This window comes from Sparus aurata, chromosome 10, assembly GCF_900880675.1.
Source record: "Sparus aurata chromosome 10, fSpaAur1.1, whole genome shotgun sequence".
Taxonomy (NCBI): domain Eukaryota; kingdom Metazoa; phylum Chordata; class Actinopteri; order Spariformes; family Sparidae; genus Sparus; species Sparus aurata.
In genome coordinates this window covers 1,778,611-1,804,083 of record NC_044196.1, presented here as the reverse complement: position 1 = coordinate 1,804,083, position 25,473 = coordinate 1,778,611, and the positions used below count along the sequence as shown (strand labels likewise).

The following is a 25,473-nucleotide window of genomic DNA, read 5'->3' as shown; positions in this document are numbered from 1 at the left end:
AAACACTTCAAACACACACACACACACACACACACACACACGTTCTCTCTCATGTGTAATTAAGAACCAGCTCTGCTCTGATTGGACCTCGTCTGCTTGTTACAGCAAAACATTCAGGACCAAAGAGTTCCAGCTCGTTAACAGACAGAGAGGTTTGGATTGATTACATATCTGAGTGTGTGTATGTGTGTGTGAGAGTGTGTGTTGTGTGTGTGTGTGTGAGTGTGTGTGTGTGTGAGTGTGTGTGTGTGTGTGTGAGTGTGTGTGTGTTGTGTTGTGTGTGTGTGTGTGTGTGTGGGCTCATCTGCAGGAGAGGTCTGAACACAGCTGCAGAAGGCAGCTTCGTTTTCTTTTCATAACACAACACACACACACACTCGTGCTGAAGTGCTCGTCTGTTGATCACATGTCTAAATATTGTGACTGACCAACAAACAAACAGACTATGGAAGCCTGGAGCGGTCAGTTTCTCTCATGCTGCTGTGAAGTCGAGGATACAGAAATTAATTCAGCGCTGAAGTTTAAATCCCTCTGAAAACCCTGTTAGCATGTTTCAGCTTGTTGTTATCAACAGAGAGATGTGGTGACGTCTACAGAGTTTTATAAAGTACTTCAGTGCTTCAGAATCGCTCCTCCTCCTCCTCCTCCTCCTCCTCCTCCTCCTCCTCCTCCTCTTCTTCTTCTCCCTCAGGTCCTCCTCCTCCTCCTCTTCTTCTTCTCCCTCAGGTCCTCCTCTTCTTCTTCTTCTTCTCCCTCTGGTCCTCCTCTTCTTCTCCCTCAGGTCCTCCTCCTCTTCTTCTTCTTCTTCTTCTCCCTCTGGTCCTCCTCTTCCTCCTCCTCTTCCTCTTCTTCTTCTCCCTCAGGTCCTCCTCCTCTTCTTCTTCTTCTCCCTCTGGTCCTCCTCTTCCTCTTCTTCTTCTCCCTCAGGTCCTCCTCCTCTTCTTCTTCTCCCTCCTCTGGTCCGTCTGTTGTCATGTCGGCCATCTTGGCTGCTAACAGGTAAACAAATCCCTCCATCTGCTCGACGGTGTGACCTGAATATTGATGCACTACATGTACTCCAGCTCAGCTGTGTGAGTGTAGACCGGACCAGAACCAGACTGAAGAGTCCAGAGGAGGCAGAACTGTTTCATTTACATTTATTAGGTATGTTTAATACTTTAGTTTATTTAGCATCTTGTTGTAGGTACATTTAATCTGTAAACAGGTCTGAAGAAGAAGAAGAAGTCTTACAGTGAGCCTCAAAGAAACAACACAGACTTCTTTTATCTTCAGTACATTTAGTCACAAACTGCTGAGCAACACAGACCAACAAGGAAATATGAGTTAGTTTATAACGAGTGAGCTCAGTCTGAATTTAAAGAACAAGTACTAGATAATATAAACCAGGTGTTTGATTCACCTGACAGGTGAGTAGGGTTGTCAAAAGTATCGAAACTCAAAAAAGTATCGATACTAAAATGTTGTATCCGGATACGATACTCATTTTCAAAAGTATCGAATATATGATGCGAAGTCCCCAGAAGCTGTGAAAATAAACAGAGCTGTGGCAGAGTACAGATGTATGGATCAGGTTCCTGTTCACACCGTGGAGAAACCTGGGTTCCAACAAGCAGCTAAACCCAAGGTGTGCTCTTCCCTCTCAGAATCATAGTTATCATAGTTGCAGTTTCTTTTTGCTCAACTGTTTTTCATTATAATTATTTAACGTGTTCTGTTCTGTTAATTGTTACATGTTGTAACAGAGGTTATTTTTGTATTTTTCTTGTTGATAAACATATTTCTTTTAAATTTTGGGATCTTTTTTTTATCCTTGTGGTATCGAAAATGGTATCGAGTATAGAATATTTTCCCGAGTATCGGTATTGAGTTGAACATTTGAGTATCGTGACAACCCTATAGGTGAGTTACCTGAGCTCCTGATTAATGAACTTCTAGACGACTATTAGCACAAATGTGTCTGTGTATATTCAGCAGTGAGATTCTGATAACTTTGACTTTCAGAAAGCAGAAAACAGGAACGTTTCTTCAACATCTGATCAAATCAACTATGAGTCACAGCTGCTGTGTTCTACAGGACGGTGTCATCGTTAACACCTGTCACTGCTCACCTGTCTACTGAACTACATCAGGCTGCACACAGGAAACACCTGATGAACGTTTCAGGTAAACTGTCAACAAATACTGAAGCAGAAAACACATCAGACACTAAACAAACAGTTGTAGGGGATCAGTTCTGATCCAGGAGCAGGTCGTGGTTCAGACATCCCGGCACCGAGGCGTACAGGTCCGCTTCTTTCTCCGCCTCCGTCTCCATGGTGACATGTTTGGTCGTCTTGGCGTCAGCGCCGACGTCCTTGATGACCAGAGACTTCTTCTTCCCCTCCAACCAGTACGTCACCATGTCGCCTTTCCCCTGTTAGAGACGGACAGAAGCGTCACCAGAGTGTTCCCAGTGCTCCCAGTGTTCCCACTGCTCCCACTGCCCCCGGTGTTCCCACTGCTCCCACTGCCCCCGGTGTTCCCAGTGCTCCCACTGCTCCCAATGTTCCCAGTGTTCCCACTGCTCCCACTGCTCCCACTGCTCCCACTGCCCCCGGTGTTCCCAGTGCTCCCACTGCTCCCAATGTTCCCAGTGTTCCCACTGCTCCCACTGCTCCCACTGCTCCCAGTGTTCCCACTGCTCCCAATGTTCCCACTGTTCCCACTGCTCCCACTGCTCCCACTGCTCCCAGTGTTCCCACTGTTCCCACTGCTCCCAATGTTCCCACTGTTCCCACTGCTCCCAGTGTTCCCACTGTTCCCACTGCTCCCAGTGTTCCCACTGTTCCCACTGCTCCCACTGCTCCCAGATCTCCCACTGCTCCCAGTGTTCCCACTGCTCCCAATGTTCCCAGTGTTCCCACTGCTCCCACTGCTCCCACTGCTCCCAGTGTTCCCACTGCTCCCACTGCTCCCAGTGTTCCCAGTGTTCCCACTGCTCCCACTGCTCCCATTGTTCCCACTGCTCCCACTGCTCCCAGTGTTCCCAGATCTCCCACTGCTCCCAGTGTTCCCACTGCTCCCACTGCTCCCACTGCTCCCAGTGTTCCCAGTGTTCCCACTGCTCCCACTGCTCCCACTGCTCCCAGTGTTCCCACTGCTCCCACTGCTCCCACTGCTCCCAGTGTTCCCACTGCTCCCACTGCTCCCACTGCTCCCAGTGTTCCCACTGTTCCCACTGCTCCCACTGCTCCCACTGTTCCCACTGTTCCCACTGCTCCCACTGCTCCCAGTGTTCCCACTGTTCCCAGTGTTCCCACTGCTCCCACTGCTCCCAGTGTTCCCACTGTTCCCAGTGTTCCCACTGCTCCCACTGCTCCCAGTGTTCCCACTGCTCCCAGTGGACCCAGTGTTCCCACTGCTCCCAGTGCTCCCACTGCTCCCACTGTTCCCACTGTTCCCACTGCTCCCACTGCTCCCAGTGTTCCCACTGTTCCCAGTGTTCCCACTGCTCCCAGTGGACCCAGTGTTCCCACTGCTCCCAGTGTTCCCACTGTTCCCACTGTTCCCAGTGTTCCCACTGCTCCCACTGCTCCCACTGCTCCCAGTGTTCCCACTGCTCCCAGTGGACCCAGTGTTCCCAATGTTCCCAATGCTCCCACTGCTCCCAGTGTTCCCACTGCCCCCGGTGTTCCCACTGCTCCCACTGCCCCCGGTGTTCCCAGTGCTCCCACTGCTCCCAATGTTCCCAGTGTTCCCACTGCTCCCACTGCTCCCACTGCTCCCACTGCCCCCGGTGTTCCCAGTGCTCCCACTGCTCCCAATGTTCCCAGTGTTCCCACTGCTCCCACTGCTCCCACTGCTCCCAGTGTTCCCACTGCTCCCAATGTTCCCACTGTTCCCACTGCTCCCACTGCTCCCACTGCTCCCAGTGTTCCCACTGTTCCCACTGCTCCCAATGTTCCCACTGTTCCCACTGCTCCCAGTGTTCCCACTGTTCCCACTGCTCCCAGTGTTCCCACTGTTCCCACTGCTCCCACTGCTCCCAGATCTCCCACTGCTCCCAGTGTTCCCACTGCTCCCAATGTTCCCAGTGTTCCCACTGCTCCCACTGCTCCCAGTGTTCCCACTGCTCCCACTGCTCCCAGTGTTCCCAGTGTTCCCACTGCTCCCACTGCTCCCACTGCTCCCATTGTTCCCACTGCTCCCACTGCTCCCAGTGTTCCCAGATCTCCCACTGCTCCCAGTGTTCCCACTGCTCCCACTGCTCCCACTGCTCCCAGTGTTCCCAGTGTTCCCACTGCTCCCACTGCTCCCACTGCTCCCAGTGTTCCCACTGCTCCCACTGCTCCCACTGCTCCCAGTGTTCCCACTGCTCCCACTGCTCCCACTGCTCCCAGTGTTCCCACTGTTCCCACTGCTCCCACTGCTCCCACTGTTCCCACTGTTCCCACTGCTCCCACTGCTCCCAGTGTTCCCACTGTTCCCAGTGTTCCCACTGCTCCCAGTGTTCCCACTGTTCCCAGTGTTCCCACTGCTCCCACTGCTCCCAGTGTTCCCACTGCTCCCAGTGGACCCAGTGTTCCCACTGCTCCCAGTGCTCCCACTGCTCCCACTGTTCCCACTGTTCCCACTGCTCCCACTGCTCCCAGTGTTCCCACTGTTCCCAGTGTTCCCACTGCTCCCACTGCTCCCAGTGTTCCCACTGCTCCCAGTGGACCCAGTGTTCCCACTGCTCCCAGTGTTCCCACTGTTCCCACTGTTCCCAGTGTTCCCACTGCTCCCACTGCTCCCACTGCTCCCAGTGTTCCCACTGCTCCCAGTGGACCCAGTGTTCCCAATGTTCCCAATGCTCCCACTGCTCCCAGTGTTCCCACTGCTCCCAGTGTTCCCACTGCTCCCACTGCTCCCAGTGTTCCCAATGTTCCCACTGCCCCCGGTGTTCCCAGTGCTCCCACTGCTCCCAATGTTCCCAGTGTTCCCACTGCTCCCACTGCTCCCACTGCTCCCAGTGTTCCCACTGCTCCCAATGTTCCCACTGTTCCCACTGCTCCCACTGCTCCCACTGCTCCCACTGCTCCCAGTGTTCCCACTGTTCCCACTGCTCCCAATGTTCCCACTGTTCCCACTGCTCCCAGTGTTCCCACTGTTCCCACTGCTCCCAGTGTTCCCACTGTTCCCACTGCTCCCACTGCTCCCAGATCTCCCACTGCTCCCAGTGTTCCCACTGCTCCCACTGCTCCCAATGTTCCCAGTGTTCCCACTGCTCCCACTGCTCCCACTGCTCCCAGTGTTCCCACTGCTCCCACTGCTCCCAGTGTTCCCAGTGTTCCCACTGCTCCCACTGCTCCCACTGCTCCCATTGTTCCCACTGCTCCCACTGCTCCCAGTGTTCCCAGATCTCCCACTGCTCCCAGTGTTCCCACTGCTCCCACTGCTCCCACTGCTCCCAGTGTTCCCAGTGTTCCCACTGCTCCCACTGCTCCCACTGCTCCCAGTGTTCCCACTGCTCCCACTGCTCCCAGTGTTCCCACTGCTCCCACTGCTCCCACTGCTCCCAGTGTTCCCACTGTTCCCAGTGTTCCCACTGCTCCCACTGCTCCCAGTGTTCCCACTGTTCCCAGTGTTCCCACTGCTCCCACTGCTCCCAGTGTTCCCACTGCTCCCAGTGGACCCAGTGTTCCCACTGCTCCCAGTGCTCCCACTGCTCCCACTGTTCCCACTGTTCCCACTGCTCCCACTGCTCCCAGTGTTCCCACTGTTCCCAGTGTTCCCACTGCTCCCACTGCTCCCAGTGTTCCCACTGCTCCCAGTGGACCCAGTGTTCCCACTGCTCCCAGTGTTCCCACTGTTCCCACTGTTCCCAGTGTTCCCACTGCTCCCACTGCTCCCAGTGTTCCCACTGCTCCCAGTGGACCCAGTGTTCCCAATGTTCCCAATGCTCCCACTGCTCCCAGTGTTCCCACTGCTCCCAGTGTTCCCACTGCTCCCACTGCTCCCAGTGTTCCCAATGTTCCCAATGCTCCCACTGCTCCCAGTGTTCCCACTGCTCCCAGTGTTCCCAGTGTTCCCACTGCTCCCAGAGCTTCCACTGCTCCCACTGCTCCCACTGCTCCCAGAGCTCCCACTGCTCCCAGTGTTCCCACTGCTCCCAGTGTTCCCAGTGTTCCCACTGCTCCCAGTGTTCCCAGTGTTCCCAGTGCTCCCAGTGTTCCCAGTGCTCCCAGTGTTCCCAGTGCTCCCAGTGTTCCCAGTGTTCCACCTGCTCCCACTGCTCCCAGTGTTCCACCTGCTCCCAGTGTTCCACCTGCTCCCAGATCTCCCACTGCTCCCAGTGTTCCCAGTGTTCCGATGTGAGGTGTGGTGTCTCACCTTGACCTGCAGCGTCCCCCTGCACTCCAACATGTAGCCTCCGATCTCCTCCAGCAGGTAGAAGGTGCTGGAGCTGCACTGGATCTTCAGGGCTGGACGTTGATAAAGGAACATTTCACCTCTTGTTTTTATAAAGATTTTATAAAGAAATCAATGTTACCTGAGCTACACAAATAAACAGAAACTAATAATTTGATTCTGTTTCCTGGTCGTAGCACTTGAGGAGATTCAGAATGTGGAGCTATGTTGTGTTATTTGAAGGCCGTGTCGCACAGCCCTGAGAAAGTGTTGCTGGCATTAATCTGAGATTCTTTCTCAGTTTGCCACTGAGGACAGACTTGGCCAATCGATGCGTTCCTTCAGCCAGCATCTATAAACAGTTAGCTAGTTGATATTCAAGTCTTTCATAAAGGTTGTCAAGTCCCACTAGAAACGCAGCTTTTTATTTTGTGCCTGCGTCTGAACACCTTAGAAACTGTTCTCTAGGCAGCGCTCAGAGCTGAACTGGAGGAGGACCGCAGTAAAAACTCCAGCGTGTGTCGGCACATGAACCACAGGTGTTTCTTTGGTGGTTTGCCCAGCTCTAAATCCTCGACTGGACCTCTCTCTTCACATGTGGTGTGCATGTAAACGTTACCCAGACTGTTGGACTCCATCCTGGACGCCGTGTTGACCGTGTCTCCAAACAGGCAGTAACGAGGCATCTTCGTCCCCACGACGCCGGCAACCACCGGACCTGAACACAAAGACACGCGTTACAATAGTTCAGCAACAGACTTTAATGTGTGTATGTTGTTTAAAACGTGTGTGTGTGTGTGTGTACCAGAGTGTATCCCAGCCCGTATCTGCAGCTGTGTGTTGGGTTTGTGGGGGATCCTGAAGGTGCGACAGACGCCTACCAGGTCCAGAGCCATGCTGGCGATCTCTGCGGCGTGCAGGATCCCGTTCTCCTGAGGAACGCCTGACACCACCATGTCTGCAGAACCAGGACACAGAACCAGTCATCTGAAGACCGTAACACACAGCTGACTGACTCTGTGTGTGTGTGAGTGTGTGTGTGTGTGTGACTCACAGGCGTCCCCGATGGTTTCCACCTTGTAGACGTCGTAGTTGTCAATGATGTCGTCAAATGTGGTGTAGAGCTTGTTGAGGAAGTCTACGACCTGGTACGGAGTGCTGCTGCTGGAGAGCTGCGTGAAGCCCACGATGTCACTACACACACACACGCACACACACACACACACACATTATATTACATCATAACGTTATAGAATATTTGTGTTCTTCTACAGAGCATTAGGTCCAATAATAAGAAGACGATGGAGAACGAATGCTTCCTGCCAGGATCCAACAATCAGCAGTTTACATGGCGACAGAAGTCGTGAACAAACTGTTAAAACACAACCACAGTTTACTGTTTGTTCATGTCTTTTAACGGCGTGTTGCAGTAGACGCACACTCGCGTCCCTCCCACCTGAAGAAGATGGTGGCGCTGACGTAGCTCTGAGCCTGTAGCGGTTTCCCCTGCCGCAGGTCATCAGCCACCTGTTTAGGAAGCATACCTGCAACGCAAACATGCACAACTTCTTATTTAATGAACTGAAATAGAGTTGAAGTCAACAAATAAAGACATTTCATCCATTTTCCAATCTAGTCCAAGTTGTTGTTGAGTATGTATGAAGAAGGTCGTCCAGCTTCTGCACAGAATGTTCCTGAAACACTTAAACAGTTTATTAAACACTGCTTGCACTTCTTCTGGTGTTGTGTGTGTTTTTACAGATAACTCTGATCAGTACACAGGTGTGTGTGTGTGTGTGTGTGTGTGTGTGTGTGTCGTACTGTACAGCAGCCGGTCCGTCCTCTGTTTCTCGTGCATCAGGTCTTGAGTGCGCTCGGCCACCAGCACCTCCAGGTGTTTGCTGTACTTCTCCATCTGGAACACACAGCGTGGTTGTAGAGTCACATCCTGAGTTACATCTTTAAACATGATGCAGGACATTACAGAGGGATTCCTCACCAGGTTCATCATCATGTCCACCGGGCTGACTTTGACCGGGTTGACTCGGTGAACAAACTTCTTGATCTGCTCGAAGGTGGGCCGGTGGACCGGGTTGTGAGAGCGACAGCGCCGGATCAGCTACGGGAACACACACAGAACAAAAGACAGCAGAAGAGATAAGAAGGGAAACATGTTTTATAGGTTAGCTCGAGGTGGTGAGTGCTCACCTCCACGTAGTCAGCAGGACACGGGCAGGTGCTGTCGGCTTTACTGGAGATCAGCTCAGGTAGAGGAGGACACCAGGTGCTCTCCAGGTTGGACTCCTCCGCCTGGAAATACACATTTAATTATCTAACCAGTCACATTAAGCAGCTCGATCTGTAGTCAGCCAATCAGACTGTGACTCACTGGGACAGGGGTCGCTGCGAGTGGCGATCTCCAGCAGAATGATGGAATAACTGGAAAACATGCAGCGGTTATTAATCAGACTCTGTTCATGAATCTGTGGGCAAAATAGACCTGGTTTTGTGGTCAGATTCAGTCTCCAGGTAAGATAATGTAAGTCAGTGTCACTCTGTGTTTGATACCTGAACACGTCTCCCGCCAGCGTCGGCTCCATGTTGGAGTTGTGAAACTCAGGCGGCATGTAAACCTCCAACAGTCTCTGCTGATAGCTGGACAGAGGCTCCGCCCCACCGTCCCTCCGGTACGTCTGCAGCCCGTAATCTGACCGGACAGACCACATGTCAATCAGCGTCAGGAAGGGAAGCCGTCCAATCAGTGATCAGGAATAATTCTGTGTTCCTGATATTTACAGAAGTCTGATGATGAACAGCTCAGAATATATTTCCAGCTCCAGTGAAGCAGAGAGACAAACAGAAGAATCCATTTTAACGTGGATTAAACCATGATTACCTGTAATTTTACACACCCAGCGGTCGTCTAAGACACAGTTCAGAGACTTGAGTCGGCCGTGACAGATCCTGTGCTGGTGGAGGTACGACATCCCTCTGGCGATGTCTGTGGCGAAGGAAAACCTGGCAGAACACAGAACACTGGGGATTAATCATCGATCTTACCCAAACTTGTTTTCATTGTCACTCGTTGACTGTTTTCTTCATTAATCGATCAGTTGTTTGGTCTATAAAATGTGTTGTTTTGTCACAGAGAAGGAAAGAAAACAGAAAATGTAAATATGGACTGTTTAAATTACTCAAACTTATGAACTTGAATGAAAACGGCTCTTGTAGCTCCAATGAGATGGAAAGAACCGCCTTCCTACCTGAAGCCCCAGTTAAGTGGCACCTCCTCGTTAAGGAGAACGTCGTTAAGGCTTCCTTTTGGGCAGTACTCCGTCACTATGGCAACATTAGGCACCTCAACACATCCGCCGATAAACTTGCACAGGTTGGGGTGATCGAGCTCCCTGGAGTTAGAGAGAGAGAGAAACTCAGAACTCCATATTTGGTAAGGCAGGTCGTTCTGTGATGATGTAAAGGTGTGTGTTACCTGACTTGTTTGACCTCCTGTCTGATGGTTTTGGACAGAGAGAAGGTCTTTGATAGAATCCTCTTGATGGCCACCGTCCTGCCGTCACTGAAGGAGGAAATCATATCAAATAAGAGATGTTTTCTAAAAGTCTACACCAGAGTCCACCAGCGTGTCGATGTCCGTCTGTAGATCTGTTCATCACAGTCAAATGAGCCGTCTTGGCTGTGTGGCTTGAGTTTACAGCAAGTTCATCTCTGGTAAACCTCCATCATTATAGATACCTGCGTGTGGTGCTGGACTACAAACATGGAGGCACCTGAGCCGGCTTTCCTTCCTGAGGAGGCTCGGGTCCTTCAATGTCTGCAGCCGAGTGCTCCAGATGTTTTATCAGCTGGTTACCATAGCTACCATCACTGGCTGTACAGGACTTACTATATCCCGGTGGAGGTGAACATTGTTTTGCGGTTCCCTGGTTGTCCCGTGTGGGTGCTGAGTCCGGTCACACAGCTGGTGTTACTGTCGCTGTTCCCCACCGGTACACTCATGATGCTGCCCATGGTCATACGAGCTTCATGATCTATAGAAAGAAAGAGGGAGGGAGGGAGAGAAGGAGGGGTAGACTTACTGCTGTCGACTAAAAATCAAGGAAACTTCTGTTGGATTCATTGTTCACCAGGTTCAAACCTGATTCAACCCAGTTTGGGTCCACATTAGTCCTTTTCCAGACCTCTTGGGACCAGTAAAGTCTGCACCAGGTTGCACCAGGATCAGAAGTCCAGAGCTGACTAGGTTGAATCATTTCAACAGGTGAGACCAGAACCGTTACAGTACCTTGTTTTATCGTAGCATAGTCGATGATCCAGCTCTCGTCCCACAGCAGCTTCTGTTTCTGGTACCTCAGCCACTACACAGGACACATTTATGGATCAGTTCTATTCATGTTCTTACATCATCTGAATATGTCTCAGGGTTCCTGGTAACATACCGTAGCCGTCAGTATGATGCAGAGGCACAGCAGGCTGAGAGGCAGGCCGATGGCGATCTTAGTGGATGGGGACATGGGGCATTCACCACAGTCGGCTGGACAGGTGGAGCACAACTCCTCCTCCTCACAAAGACCATCACCACAAACTGAGGACAGCAGAACAGAGGATTAACCAACTGCCTGTTCATGTCTGTCATCATTGTGTTTGGAGGGGAACAATGTGGAGAGGACAATGTGTTTGTGGATGGTAGCTGAGATCTCAGTCGCTTACTTAAACATAATGGTGTCAGAAACCTAAACACGGTCATTCCTGATCTCACAGTAAACCCAAACTTCTCAATACCTGGGTAAGAACTTGCCCCCTCCATCTCTGTCCCCTTAACTCTGCCATCTCTCAACAGTCAGCAACAAACTGGGCACACAATGATGACGCAGTGGTCCTCGTCATGACTCAGATGGTTAAGATGGAGGTCAAATAGTGGATTGGTGTGATGTCATTGGTGGAGAATCTACGTTGGAGTCTGGTTGAGTAACTCTGATGTCTGTGGAGGAGCTCGGAGAAGAACTGTTGGTCCTGTTGGTGGACGAGTTCTCGACACATCACACTGGGAGAGGGATCTTTCTCATCCCAGACAACCTTGGACCACCTTAGCAAGGAGGTCTTTAGACTACTCGGGTGACACCACAATCCAGACCCAGATAAATAACTCAGAATACTTCAATTAATCTTTTAGCTTCCTTCGTCAGTCAGGTGACCGTCACTATATTTGTTTGTTAGTCATTCTCGCAGGTGAACAGGGACATAACTCAACTCAACCTACCTACAGCGGGGAACACGGTGCTCTTGGCCTCGAGAGCAACCTGCATGCGACCAACTCGTATGTGAGCGATGAGCGAGGTTAAACCAGCGTGGATCAGAACCACCTGGAAGACAGAGTCATGGACTTAGCAGGTCACTTATGAACATCAGCCACATCTATACCTCCTAAGGTAGTAAAAAACATTGAAGAAGTTGTGAGCATTAGGAGGAACTTGTTGATATAAAGTAGTGCATCATCTGCGTAAAGAGATAATCACTTATGTTAGGCTTTTTACACTGAATTAGGGAAAGATTAGTGCAGCAATGACAGTTAGTTTTGACGGCCTCAAACTTTACGGCCTCAGAACTTCAGAGCAGTAGGGAGGGATAGTTTTGTAAAGCGGTGTATCATCTGCATACAAAGATCAGAACTTAAACGAGCTGTTTATGTTAAATAAAGAAATATTAATGCAGCTGTTAGTTCATTTACTTAGTTTTGATATTCCTTAGGTGCTCATTATGCATCAAAGATCAAAAGTCTCTTAACACTGAGCTCCCAAACACAGATTTGTTTTCTCGACGATGCTAGACGCACTGCTCGACCTCGATTCTGAGAACTTTGTACTGTAGCTCTACTTTCCATCAGTCATAAAAGTCTCCGTGCTGATGTGTCCTTATGATTCATTCATTAAATCAGAAACCCTCGCTGTTTTGAGCTTACTGAGAAAGTGGTGTTGGACTGCACAGATGAACTGGACCAGAGTAAAGAGTGTGGTACCTTGGCGGTCCAGTTGGTCTGGGTCATCCTGCCGGAGGTCGAGATGGTGTGTGTGAAGATCTTTCCGTCATCAGGGATCCAGGGACCGCAGATGCTCTCTGTTGCCTAAGAGTTGGTTTATTAACGTATTCTGGTTACATTTCTTTAAACTTTTGTTTTGTCAGTTAGCAGCACTGTGAAGTAAACATCTGAGGACATGCAGAAGCTGAAAATAACCAAGTGTATGAACCATGTATCCCAGCGGACAGGAGTGGATGTTAGCGTGATGGATGCAGCAGTTCTCTCCGTTAGCATCTTTCCAGTTGGCCGGACAGTCGTGATGTTCACAAAACCTCCGAGCTTGTTCAGGAGTCGCGATGGAACTAAACACACAAACACAGTTCAGACCAACAAAGATCTCAGTTGAACTCCGTTTGTTAAGTCGGTCCAGTTTAAATCCAGTATAACAGCTGTAAGGTGAACTCACCTGTGTGTGAAGATGTGGTTGTCCACAGCCCAGCGGTAGAACGAGTCACTGGCTGTGACTGAGTACGTGACGTTGAACACCTCGCCGGTCTTCACCGTCTCTGGAGGACGGACCACCCAGGCCATCTCCAGACCTGGACCAGAGACAGGTGATGGGTCAGTTAGTCACATCAGAGCCGTTTTAAAGCCACGCAGGACGAGAAGATGAATTCTAACGACCACACGGCAGGACAGACTCTCAGGTTCTCACCGCCACAGTCGATCATGTTGGATTCGTTGGGTTTGTCCAGCGGCCAGCAGTCGTACTCGCTGTTGTCCAGGTCGTGCCAGCAACACGTCGGACCAACACAGCAAACACACACCTGGAGACAACACAACACACACAGTGATCGACGCCGGGCTGCTGCGTTTACAGAGGAATGATCTGCAGCTGACTTTAACTTAATATATGAACATTTATTTGGCTTCATAGAGACAATTAAACCAATAAAGACGCATTTAAAGTATTTTTAATCACATTAATTGTATTCAGAGAAGTGAAAATAAGTCTTTTATGGAGAAAACAACATTTACATATCATTAAAATGCTGTTTAGATACATTATTTTTCATGAGTAGTTTGATGATTTAAAAGGAAAACAAGTTATGATCATAAAAAACAAGAAGCAACGAGACGAAAGGATGAAAACAGTGTGAAGAATGTAATCAAGTACAAACCAAACGTGTTAACATTCACATACAATCTATATTTAAAACAATAACAATATTAAACATTTCAATTTAATGTGACACTTTACACTGAATGTAAATGAGCTGTTTTCTCTGAAATATTCACATCGTGTTGCCGTGTTTCTGCTGCTGCGAGTGTTTTTATCATTCAGACGCAGAAAAGACCAGCAGACATCAAAACATCCATCCTTCAAAATAAAATGCACATCAGGATCACATTTACTGATAATAACATCGAAGTTATCTTGTTTTCTTTAAATGCTGATTTATTAATCATTTAATGGGAAAAAAAACAAAGTAATCTGACAGTTAACATCTGAATAAATCCCACTTTTAGTTGATTAAGTGACACTTTGATTTAAAAGCAGAAATTGAGTCTTACCCAGAGCAGAAACCACAATCTTCTCTTCATGTTGCTGTTAAAGGACAGACAGGTGAACAGACAGACAGGCAGGTGAACAGACAGACAGGCAGGTGGACATCTGCAGCCTCTGAGCTGAATGGATCTGTATCAGGAGGACAGTGATGGAGAGAGTAAAGAGAGAGAGAGAGAGACAGTGATCATTAACATGGAGGTGGTTCGCTGCCCTCTGCTGGTCTCTTCTGTTACTGCACTCATATTGTTTTTAATATTACCAGTTCTTATCTTAAATGAAGCTCAGGAAGTCAGGTTCCTTCAGGACGTCTAAACATAACAAAAATAAGATAAATCTGAACTATCTGAACAGATCATAAATCTGTCAGTTCTCTTCTGTTATCTATGATCACCTGTGAGTACAACAACACTCAGACATGAGGAAGACGTACTCAGTACTTCAGATAAAGTACCAAAACCACACTGTAAAAACAGCAGAAGTAAAAGCTCTACCCTGAAAATGTTTGTAAAGTAAAGTTTGTGTAATCAGGAAAAAGCAGCAGGAATCTAACTAGGCCTGGGCGATAAACCGAAATTTACGACGATAACCGACGTCATGTTGCCCATGTTGGTATATTCGGTGTTAAAAAGAAAAAAAAAGGAAAGTCGTTTTTGTCTTGTTTGGCTGCGTGTGTAGGTAGGCTACCGGTATGTTCACGTCCCTTTAAGACGCTCGGCTGTACCACGTATACAGCGTGTGTAGTCGCGTGACTCCACGCCATCCAGTCTGTTAAAAGAAGGGAAAGAGACGGTGAGACGGGGAAAATGGAGCACGCCGGTTCAAAAGATGAAGCGGCTGCTGCTGCGGCTGCTGCTGCGGCTGCTGCGGTAGTCGAAGTAGATCTGGTCGAGGAGGAAGAGCACCTCGTTCCTAAAAAAAATGCTTTGGGTTCAGCAAGGACGACGTCGATCAAAAAAATGTCAAATGTAAACTGTGTCAAAAGACTGTCAAGGTAACACATCCAACCTCTTCCACCACCTGCAGTACAACCACCTGATTCAATTCGAAGAAATGAAAAAAGCGAGAAGCGATCAGGAGCAGCTAAAAGTGCTTCCACCACCAGGCAGCCGTCAATAACCGAAGCATTCACTCAGATCCTGCCTGAAACCTGAAATGGTAAACATGCTAGTGTTTCTTAGCAAGAACCTGGAGTAAACACTAGTGTGTAGAGTAGAGTGATCGCATGCAGCCATGAGTCAGATTCACATCTACAACACTAGACTGAGTAAACAGGTCAGGATGCCAAGTCTGCTGCTCCTTTTTGAAGAGCCCTGTTCAAGCCCCTCTTATTCTTAATCATCAGTGTTCTGTTGACATTTTTACACATGGCATTATGTAACGTATTTGTTTAGAAAAGTTTAAACACTACACAAATTTCCCGGTCTACGGGACATTAAAGGAATTCTGATTCTGATGAAGTTGTCACCTGTCACATGGCAGTGTTATTTGCAATAGTTTTTTCAGTGTTTTATTGACATTTTCGTTCATAACATTATTTATCATTTGTTTACAAGTGACACTACCTCCAAGGCCTTTACAGACAGGCCTTTGCACAAGTCACTGTTTACTTTTCCAGTGGCAAATGTGAAATTTATTTTGTTTACAAGGGATGCAATTTGTTTCTCCTGTTATAGAGAACTGATTACTTGACAACTCTAATGTGACCATTTTCAAGTGATGCAAGCTCTTTGTAACATCCACATTTAGAATTTGTTTATAAGAGACTGTATTTTTAATACTTGTGTATTTACTTGTGTAATACTTGTGTGTTTGAAGGAAATTTAAGTTATTTTATACTTTTAAACTTGTTCAGTTGTTGTCATTTCAAGTAACCTGTGCTTTTCAGCTGTTCAATCGTGTGCTTATCAGTTGTTCTTAACAACTAAATAAATAATATAAATCTTAAATACAGTGTAGTTTTACAGTCCTTTAAAGTGGCATTTCTGTAAATACACAGGATTTGTAAAAAAAATTAAGGCGCGCACGGGGGGGGGGTTTAGTTATTGTTCATTTATCGTTATCGAGGTGAGTTGCTCAATATCCACCTTATTCCTGACTTCGTGAGTTTACCCATGGTTCATAGCGATATTCGGTTATGCTCTTCCGGTTGAGCTGGTTGACCTCGGTGTTTACACTAGCGTAGCTGTCATGCTTGCTCTAAAAACCGGCTTTTTAACACAAAGAAAGCGACAGAATAGATAAAATCGGCGGTGGATACACAGAACAGATCTTTTAATAAGTCGTGAGGACAGTTCTCACGGAGTGGGCAGATGACATGAAGCATTAGCCCGGCATTAGCCCGACGTTAGCTACATCGACGTAGCTGCGTGTAGGGCGCAGGGCACGGACAAGTTTGTCTAAGTTGTTGATGTACTACACGAGACGTTTCTGAAAAAAACTTCAAATTTCATGAATTGTTGTGGCAACCAACAACGGCACATGTTGTACCTGACCATTTTAAAAACAATATAGCACTTATGACCTAACGCTAGTTGTTTATGGCTAGCTTAGCGGCAGCGGCCATCATGCAGTTGCAAGGCAACCGGAAACAGAAAACCGCCGGCGCAAGTAGTTATCTGTCATGGCAGCCCCCATAGGCTCCCGAGGAAACAGGTGGATATCGTGATATTGATTTGAGTCCATATTGCCCAGTCCTAAATCTAACCCCTGTAAGTATGTTTACTGAAGTACTGCACTACTTTATACTCACACTCGACTACATTCTGGAGGTAAATATTGTGCTTTTTACTCTTCAGGAGGTCGAGTGAAGCAGCAACAACACGGTGATGATGTGGTCGACCTCGTCCATCAGACTGTGAGAGCAGCAGCATCAATAATACAAACAGAGTCCAGAGTCGACGACGTCGTCACTGAGGTTGTCTCCTGACTTCAACACTGTAGAGCTGCTCCTGTATATCAGCAGCTCACACAACTGAACCAGAACCAGAACCAGAACCAGAACCGCAGCTGTCAGTATGAGCAGGTTTACTGTGAAGTTTATGTTGCTCAGAACCTTTTCTGACCCAGTTGGCTCCATGTTGGTTCTGGTGCCGTGTTGATGAGATGATGTAGTTCACTGAGCTTTAACACTAAACTACAACAAACTGACAAACATCATGTGAGAGATTCTGACCCAGTTCTATATAAACATAAACACCAGCTGTTCTCGTGACGCCATCTTGATTAACCCGTAACTTAAACATTGTAGAGCTGCTCCTGTATGTTAGCTAACTGACCAACTGACCAGTTAGCCGATGATAGCTAACTAACTGACAGACTAGTTAGCTAACTGACCAGTTAGCTGATTATAGCTAACTAACTGACAGACTAGTTAGCTAACTGACCAGTTAGCTGATGATAGCTAACTAACTGACAGACTAGTTAGCTAACTAACTGACAGACTAGTTAGCTAACTGACCAGTTAGCTGATTATAGCTAACTAATTGACAGACTAGTTAGCTAACTGACCAGTTAGCTGATGATAGCTAACTAACTAACAGACTAGTTAGCTAACTGACCAACTGACCAGTTAGCTGATTATAGCTAACTAACTGACAGACTAGTTAGCTAACTGCCTAGTTGGCGGCCATGTTGGTGTTTAACTTTACTTTGATCACAACAAACAGAAAAATCATCTTCTTAATTCACAAACATCATGTGTGTGATTCATGACACAGTTCAGACAGGATCAATACTTTATCAATACATTACCTGTGTCTCTTCATTGATCACCAGACAGTCTGACCTCTGACCTCTGACCTCCATCTTGTGTCACAGTGCGGCTGTCAGCACTGACACACATCCGCTTCATGTTGTAGCTTCATTTCCTCTCTAATGAGCTAAAGTGTTTACAGTCAACACACACACACACACACACACACACACACACTGTTGTGACCTAAACACAGATGGACCGTTAGTGGGTGTGTGTGTGTGTGTGTGTATGTGTGTCCTCTCTGAGTGACGTCTCTCTTCCTGGGCTCTGTCGGGTTCCACCGGCACGCGACACCAACCGTTCCAATCCGAACGTCCCGTCGACCAATCAGGGAGCGCGCGAGCCTCTCACTCACCCTGGACGCTCGGGTGCGCGCGACGCTCTGCCGGCGCTCGTTCACGCGGACAGCCCGCTTCAGTCCCGGTGAGGAGTGAGCAGAACTTACCGGTCCGGTCGGATGGAGCTGCGGGTTTTTAACGTCTTTAATTAAACGTGTCGCCGTCGCGTCGTGTTTTACGTCACCAGCTGTTTTAGTTGTAACATTAACCTGTGAGCACGAGGACTTAACGGCTCTTTAAATACTGTTCTGCCCGCTCCTGGGTCGGAACCTCCACCGGTCCGTGTCGCCCCGCCGACATGTCTCCACCAGCAGACGGCTGTTAGCTTGTTTTCTGTCCCGGAGCGGGTCTGGGATTCTCCGGGTCGCGGTTCTGTTCGTGTCCCGGACCACAGGAGCAGAATGCTGACCCGGGTCAGTGTGGTTCTGCTGTCCGTGTTCGCTGTGCTGAGCCGGGCCCAGCGTCTGGACCAGGACAGGTCGGTTCTGATCTGTAATCTAACTTTATTACCTCTCTGTTCACTCACTGACGGAATGTAACGGAGTACTTTTACTGGAGTACGTTACGTCTTACTTCATACGTCATATTGTACGTGTTATACTACTCCACTACATTTCTGTGATTACTTTAGTTATTAGTTACTTTACAGATTACATGCAGCTTCAGAGCCACAGTAGATCATTTTAAATGAAAAACAAATGAAAGTATTTGTGTAAGTTACTTTTACAGGTACTTTAAATTCTTCAGTACATTTAACATTAGTTACTCTAAGACTTGTACTCGATTACTCTTCATGTGTAACAGAGTAACTTTACTTTGACTCCAGTATGACTCTTTACAACACTGTGAAATGTCAATATTGAACTTTTCTAACCTTTAAAACGTTCTTTATTGTATTCTGTGATTAATAATTGATCTGTTTATTATTGATCACAGCCACGTGATGGACTGTCACGTGTCTGTGGTTGAATAGAACTCTGTATTTATTGTATTTACTGTTTTTATTGTATTTATTTTATGTTTTTGGACTGATTGTGTGTCACATTTCATTAAACTGATGCTGGTGGTGACCACAGCTGCGTGTAAATCAGAATATAAAGACAGGATTAATAATGAAGCTGCTGATTCAACGTTATTCTAGTCAGAGGAGTGAAAGACGACAAAGAGAAGCAACAGCAGAATATAAGTTATTAAAACAGTTTAACTTTAATAAACTCAGCAGACTGGAGGAGAAAGTATGTGAGGAGACGAGCTGCTGCCCCTCTGATGTAAGTCATGTTCAGACAGGCGCCTGGAAACAGGAGATGGGAGGAACATATAGACACACACACGCACGCACACACGCACACACACGCACACACTCACACACACTCTCACACACTTCAGCCGGTCTAAACTCGTACAGACATAAACTACACAGTCGGCGCTTCATGTTAAACAGATACACTCCTCTGAATATATACGTGTGTGTGTGTGTGTGTGTGTGTGACGTGTGTGTGTGTGTGACACGTTGTGTTACAGCTGGACGGACCGGGCCGCGCTGTCTGACGGTCTCTGTCGCTACGGCAACAGTGTGGAGTGTTGCTGGGGCTGGAGACAGATGGACCGAGGACACTGTCAACGTGAGGACACACACACACACACACACACACACACACACAGCAGAAACCTTGTTCTGTATATTAACATTGTGTGTGTGTGTGTGTGTGTGTGTGTGTGTGTGTGTGTGTGTGTGCAGCTCACTGTCAGCAGGGTTGTAAACACGGCGAGTGTGTCGGACCGGACCGATGCAGATGTCACCCAGGATACACCGGCAAGGCCTGTAACCAAGGTAACCCCGTGTGTGTGTGTGTGTGTGTGTGTGTGTGTGTGTGTGTGTGTGTGTGTGTGTGAAGACGCCACAGCTCTCCGTAGCTTCACACAGTTTGATTTCCCATCATGCCTCTGAGACTAAACAAGAGACACATTCCTGTCATGCTTGTTTGACCTGCAAAGGCGTGTTTTACCTGAAGACCCCCAAAACACACACACACATACACACACACACACACACACCGCTGCTTCCAAACTTAGAACAAAGAGGCGTACTCCACCCACCTACACACACACACACACACACACACACACACACACCTACACACACACACACACACACACACACACTGTTAATCTCCTGATTAGAGGCTACATTTTGAGTCATATCCTGACTATAAAACAACATCTGGCTTTAAAATGGTCCTTCACACACTCTGTAATATAAGACTACACACTCACACACACACACACCCACACACACACACACAGACACACACAGACACACCCACACACTCTCTGGCTCCCTGTGACTAACAGCCTGGAGGTCAAAGGTTAATCCTACAGGTTGACAAGAAGAGTGAAAGCAGAGAAAATGTGCCTCTGAGGTTAATGTGTGACGTCTGCCCTTTGCCCTCCGTGTGTGTGTGTTTTGTATTGTGTGTGTGTGTGTTGTATTGTGTGTGTTGTGTGTTGTGTGTGTCAGATCTGAACGAGTGCGGCGTGAAGCCTCGGCCCTGTAAGCATCGCTGCATGAACACGCCGGGCAGCTACAAGTGTTACTGCGCAGACGGATACGCAGCGCAGCCGGACGGCAGCTGCAGGAGTGAGTATTCATCCTGTTGTAAAACGTTAAAAAACAACCAAATAATGAAGGAAACAAACTCCAAAACTCATTAAAAGTGTGCAGAATTAGCTGTTAGCATCTCCTGTTAGCATTGTGCTCGTGGATGTACAGACCTGTGTCACTGGATCACTGTGAGGCTGAAGGAAAGTTAAATCATGAAGATTCTTGATGGAGTTCTGCACACGTTCTCCTCCTGATGATATAAAGTCAGGTGAAGTGTGGAGGTCCACAGAACAGTTCTGGAGCTTCACAGTGTTGCAGCACTGAAGTGTCAGTCATGTGAAAGCAGTGTATCAGTAACTCATTACTCCACAAGTAACTTATTACTTCCCAACGATAGTAATATGTGATATTTTACATTTTGCAGCTTTTCTCTGATGTGTTTGTGTTCACAGACGCTCGCACCTGTTTCCATGCCAACTGTCAGTACGGCTGTCAGGTCATCAAGGGGGCGGTCCGATGCACCTGTCCGTCGCCGGGGTTACGGCTGGGTCCGGACAGACGCACCTGCATCGGTCAGTCTGGTGGTTCTTCCTCTGCAGGGCTGATGAAGCGTTGACAGAGTAGTTCACCCTCTCGCTTTCTCTCTGCAGACATCGACGAGTGTGTGTCGGGCGGCGGCGTGTGTCCTCGTCGCAGGAAGTGTGTGAACACCTTCGGGAGCTTCATGTGTAAATGTCACCTGGGCTTCAAACTCACCTACATCAACGGACGGTACACCTGCATTGGTGAGGCTTCACCTCCAGCCGTCTCCAGCAGACTCTGAGCTGATTCCCTTCAGCTGGTCGTCGGCCATGTTTGTTTTGGTACCAGTTGGCGTTCTCATAGAACTGTTCCTGTGTTTCTTCCTCACAGCGGTTCAAAACCTGACAGCTGGTTTCAAAACGTCAAAACAAAAACCAACGTAAAGATGTTTTAGTGTCAACAGACCGTCACGTGTTCTCATACCAGAACAAACATGGCCGACAGCTGTTAACATGCAGCGTCGTTTGAGCTGAAGTTAAATCAACATAACTCTTTCATTTCTGATCAATAAAATCTAAAGCAGGATCTGACGGAACACGTTCAGAACAACAGAACATTCCTATAAAGACAACACGGCTAGCTTAGCATTAACCTGCAGCTAGCATAACGTTAGCGTCTACAGCTAGCTCGTGTAGCCTGCAGCATCACTTCTAAAAGACGATCAGCTGATTGGTAGCAGAGGAAGCTGACAGTGTCAGAGATGTTGGTCTGTATCAGAGATCCTTTATTGATGTGTTGGTGAGGAGGGATCACTCTGGACGGATCTGAAGCTGAACGTTGTGTTTGTTTTATTCATGGTGATGATCTGTATGGATCCAGATGTGACAGCCTCTCTCTCTCTCTCTGTTGGCAGATAAGGACACTCGGCCGTTCTGTTCTCTGAATCCAGCCTCTCCAAAGTGCAGGTGTAAGGACGGCAGCTGTGCAGGTAACGACACACCTCAGACTCCAGCAGAGTCGTTTACAGTCAAACCAGCAGGATGTCAGTTAAAAAGTGACGTGAGGCTGAATGTTCTGATCCGTCTGTACGTCTGTGAGGCTGTTCACTGATCTTCAGCAGTAGTTTGTTCTGTGTCGGCACAGAGAACATTTAAACAAAGCAAATTAAATGTTGTCATGGAAACTGGTTTCATGGAGTTTGTATCATGTTCCAGCTGTCGTCAGGGTCACTCTGGAGCCACAGAAGCCCAGAACTACAACTCCCACCACCACCACCACCACTACAACTCCAACCACCACCACCCCAACAACCACCACCACCACCACCACCCAACAACCACCCCAACAACCACCCCAACAACCACAACCACCACCACCCCAACAACCACCCCAACCAACCACCACCCCAACAACCACCACCCCAACAACCACCACCCCAACAACCACCCCAACCACCACCCCAACCACCACCCCAACAACCACCCCAACAACCACCCCAACAACCACCACCCCAACCACCACCCCCAACAACCACCCCAACAACCACAACCACCCACCACCCCAACAACCACCCCAACAACCACCACCCCAACAACCACCCCAATCACCACCCCAACAACTACCCCAACAACCACCCCAACCCACCACCACCCCAACAACCACCCCAACAACCACCCCAACAACCACCCCAACCACCACCCCAACCACCACCCCAACAACCACCCCAACAACCACCACCACCCAAACCACCACCCCAACAACCACCACCAACCCAAACACCACCCCCACCACCACACCCAACACCACCACCAACCACCCCACACCACAACCACCCCCCACAACCACCACCACCCCAACAACCACCCAACAACCACCAACCACCCAACACAAACCAACCACCCCAATCACCACGCCGCAACAACACCACACCCCAACCCCAACCCAACCCCACCCCCCAACACCACCCAACAACAACCCCAACAACCACCCCAGCAACCACCACCACCCAACCACCACCACAACTCCCACCACCACCCCAACAACCACCACAACCCCAACCATTCTGCCAACAACCACAAAAACAACAACAACCACCCCGGCTACAACTACAACCACTACAATACCTCCTACTACAAGTACAACACTGGCTACGACAACTACACCAACTACGACTCCTCCTCCAGCGACTACTGTAATCACTACGACAGTGGAACCCACCACGGCCTCCCTGCTGACGACCAGCATGAACAACCGGATCAACAAGGACGTGACGCAGAGACAGCGAGGAGACGTGCACAGTGAGGACGTTAGACTGCTTCCCAGAATCAGGCCCTGTCCACACCAGACCAGGTTATTTTGCAACCAAGGTTTTGTTTGATAAAATTCTGCGTCCACATGAGTGGTGTAACCGAGAATAACTCTGTACACACGCAACTGTAAAATCCACCACCAAGTGATCCAATATATGTGTAATACATGTGTCACAGCAACAGGTGGCGATGTAAGGTAAAATGGGAAGGCTGTTTAACCAATCAAAATAGTTTAAATCCAGAAAGGGGAAACGCAGCAAAGACCGAGACACAAACAACAATGGTGACTCGTTAACAACAGGAGCAGTCTCATCCAGGCGCCGCTGTTGTTGCATTAGGTTGAGCTGCTGGACATGACAGCTGAACACAGCTGACAGCAAGACCGTAAACAACAACAACTCTGTCACGTCCATGTTAGCGAACATCAAGCTAACGTTAACTCCAGCTAGATAACAACCTCCAACCACCTTCTGACTGTTGTTACTCTCTGTCCTTACATTGTTGCGCGTGCAGTATTTACAAAGGCACGCGCTCAGCTCTGACGTAAGCAATGGAAATAATCACAGTTGTCGTATCCACACGCAACCGCTGAAACCCGAGTCAGCAGATAAACTCAACCTGGTTTCAAACGACCACGGTTTCAGTGTTCCAAAAACACGGTTCTATGTGGACAGAACCGTAAAACCGGGACCAGAACTTCACGGTTGCAAAAGAACCCGGGCTGGTGTGGACAGGGCCTAAATCTGACTACAAGAGGTCACTCAGAAAACAATTACATTACCTCACTGTGTGTGTGTGTGTGTGTGTGTGTGCGTGTGTGTGTGTGTGTGTGCGTGTGTGTGCGTGTGTGTGTGTGTGTGTGTGTGTGTTGCAGTCCCTCGACAGCCCGGTCACAACCAGGTGTGGGAGTTTGACATCGAGCTGGGAAACACAGCCGAGGCCTCCAGAGACGATCCTGGTGAGTGTGTTGGTGTTACTGAATGTCTTCACAGCTTCATGATCACATTAATCATATTAATCACAACGTGTGTGTGTGTGTGTTTGTGTCTGTGTGTGTGTGTCTCTCTGTGTGTGTGTGTGTGTGTGTGTGTGTGTGTGTGTCTCTGTGTGTGTAGACGTATCTGAGCTCCGCTGTGCCTTCGATGGCGGTCTCTGTAGCTGGCTGTCGGACAGAGAGGGAGACCTGCACTGGGAGGTCGTCCACGCCGCTGCAGGTCACACATCATGAACCACATTATACATTTCAGAACCGCCTGGTCCTCCAGCTGGACCCTGTGCCCAGTAACTGGAGCAGAACCACAGTGTTAATGACTGTCTCCTCTCAGGCGGGCGGTACCTGTCCGTCCCGGAGCTGAAGGCGGGGCAGAGGAGCGTCCGCGGTGCTCGACTGGCCCTTCAGATCGTCCCGCCCTGGAGTCACGGCGACCTGTGTTTCTCCTTCTCCCATTGGCTGACGGGGCATCATGTGGGCGTGCTGCAGCTGTTTGTCAGGAAGAGAGGACGAGACCAACGGTACCAGAACCCAATATATATTCAACTTCCTGTCAGCTGAGCTGCGAGAACTAATCGACCAGTCGTAAAGTTCTGGTGTCTGGATGACTTTGACACACAAGCCTTGTCCTGATTGGCTGTTGCAGGTACGGCCCCGCCCTCTGGAGCAGGACAGGTGGACACGGTTGGAGACAGACACAGGTTACCTTGACGCCGCACTCTGTGGACAAGGTGACTCACACACACACACACACACACACACACACACACACACACACACACGCACTGATGAAGAGTTTGGTGTGTGTTGCTGTTGATGATGATGATGACAGGTGTGTGTGTGTCTGCAGGTGTTGTTGAAGGCCGAGCGGAGGAAAGGACGGCGAGGACAGATCGCTGTCGATGATGTCACGCTGAGACGGGGGGCGTGTCGATGACATCACAGCTGCTGCAGCTCCTCTCAATGAACTCATGACGTCAG

The 25,473-nt window shown here is 48.7% G+C and overlaps 2 protein-coding genes across 2 annotated transcripts in view; one reads left to right on the top strand and one right to left on the bottom strand.

Annotated features, from left to right (window-relative positions):
• Window positions 1–1,124: 1,124 nt before the first annotated feature.
• LOC115590088 (atrial natriuretic peptide receptor 1) lies at window positions 1,125–17,971 on the bottom strand. The gene is made up of 24 exons (XM_030431354.1): window positions 17,727–17,971; window positions 13,982–14,105; window positions 13,122–13,233; window positions 12,873–13,005; window positions 12,636–12,768; window positions 12,407–12,511; window positions 11,651–11,753; window positions 10,830–10,975; window positions 10,676–10,748; window positions 10,277–10,421; window positions 9,863–9,949; window positions 9,636–9,779; window positions 9,269–9,390; window positions 8,941–9,079; window positions 8,743–8,811; window positions 8,581–8,659; window positions 8,372–8,491; window positions 8,194–8,287; window positions 7,829–7,916; window positions 7,427–7,566; window positions 7,178–7,330; window positions 6,992–7,090; window positions 6,355–6,446; window positions 1,125–2,416 (listed from the first exon to the last, which is right to left on the bottom strand). The coding sequence occupies exons 1-24, from the start codon at window positions 17,738–17,740 to the stop codon at window positions 2,231–2,233; spliced, it is 2,700 nt and encodes an 899-aa protein (XP_030287214.1). The 5' UTR covers window positions 17,741–17,971; the 3' UTR covers window positions 1,125–2,230.
• A 22-nt stretch (window positions 17,972–17,993) lies between these two features.
• Window positions 17,994–25,473, top strand: part of LOC115590090 (nephronectin) — an 8,082-nt gene continuing 602 nt past the window's right edge. The window contains exons 1-15 of the mRNA XM_030431355.1: window positions 17,994–18,546; window positions 19,590–19,690; window positions 19,807–19,899; window positions 20,587–20,706; window positions 21,123–21,242; window positions 21,321–21,455; window positions 22,106–22,180; window positions 22,407–22,520; window positions 22,833–23,103; window positions 23,185–23,489; window positions 24,376–24,459; window positions 24,617–24,715; window positions 24,827–25,013; window positions 25,139–25,223; window positions 25,343–25,473. The exon at window positions 25,343–25,473 is cut by the window's right edge and continues 602 nt beyond it. Coding sequence (XP_030287215.1) covers window positions 18,470–18,546; window positions 19,590–19,690; window positions 19,807–19,899; window positions 20,587–20,706; window positions 21,123–21,242; window positions 21,321–21,455; window positions 22,106–22,180; window positions 22,407–22,520; window positions 22,833–23,103; window positions 23,185–23,489; window positions 24,376–24,459; window positions 24,617–24,715; window positions 24,827–25,013; window positions 25,139–25,223; window positions 25,343–25,429 — 1,953 coding nt within the window. The 5' untranslated portion in view covers window positions 17,994–18,469 and the 3' untranslated portion in view covers window positions 25,430–25,473. The remainder of the gene's footprint in view (window positions 18,547–19,589; window positions 19,691–19,806; window positions 19,900–20,586; window positions 20,707–21,122; window positions 21,243–21,320; window positions 21,456–22,105; window positions 22,181–22,406; window positions 22,521–22,832; window positions 23,104–23,184; window positions 23,490–24,375; window positions 24,460–24,616; window positions 24,716–24,826; window positions 25,014–25,138; window positions 25,224–25,342) is intronic.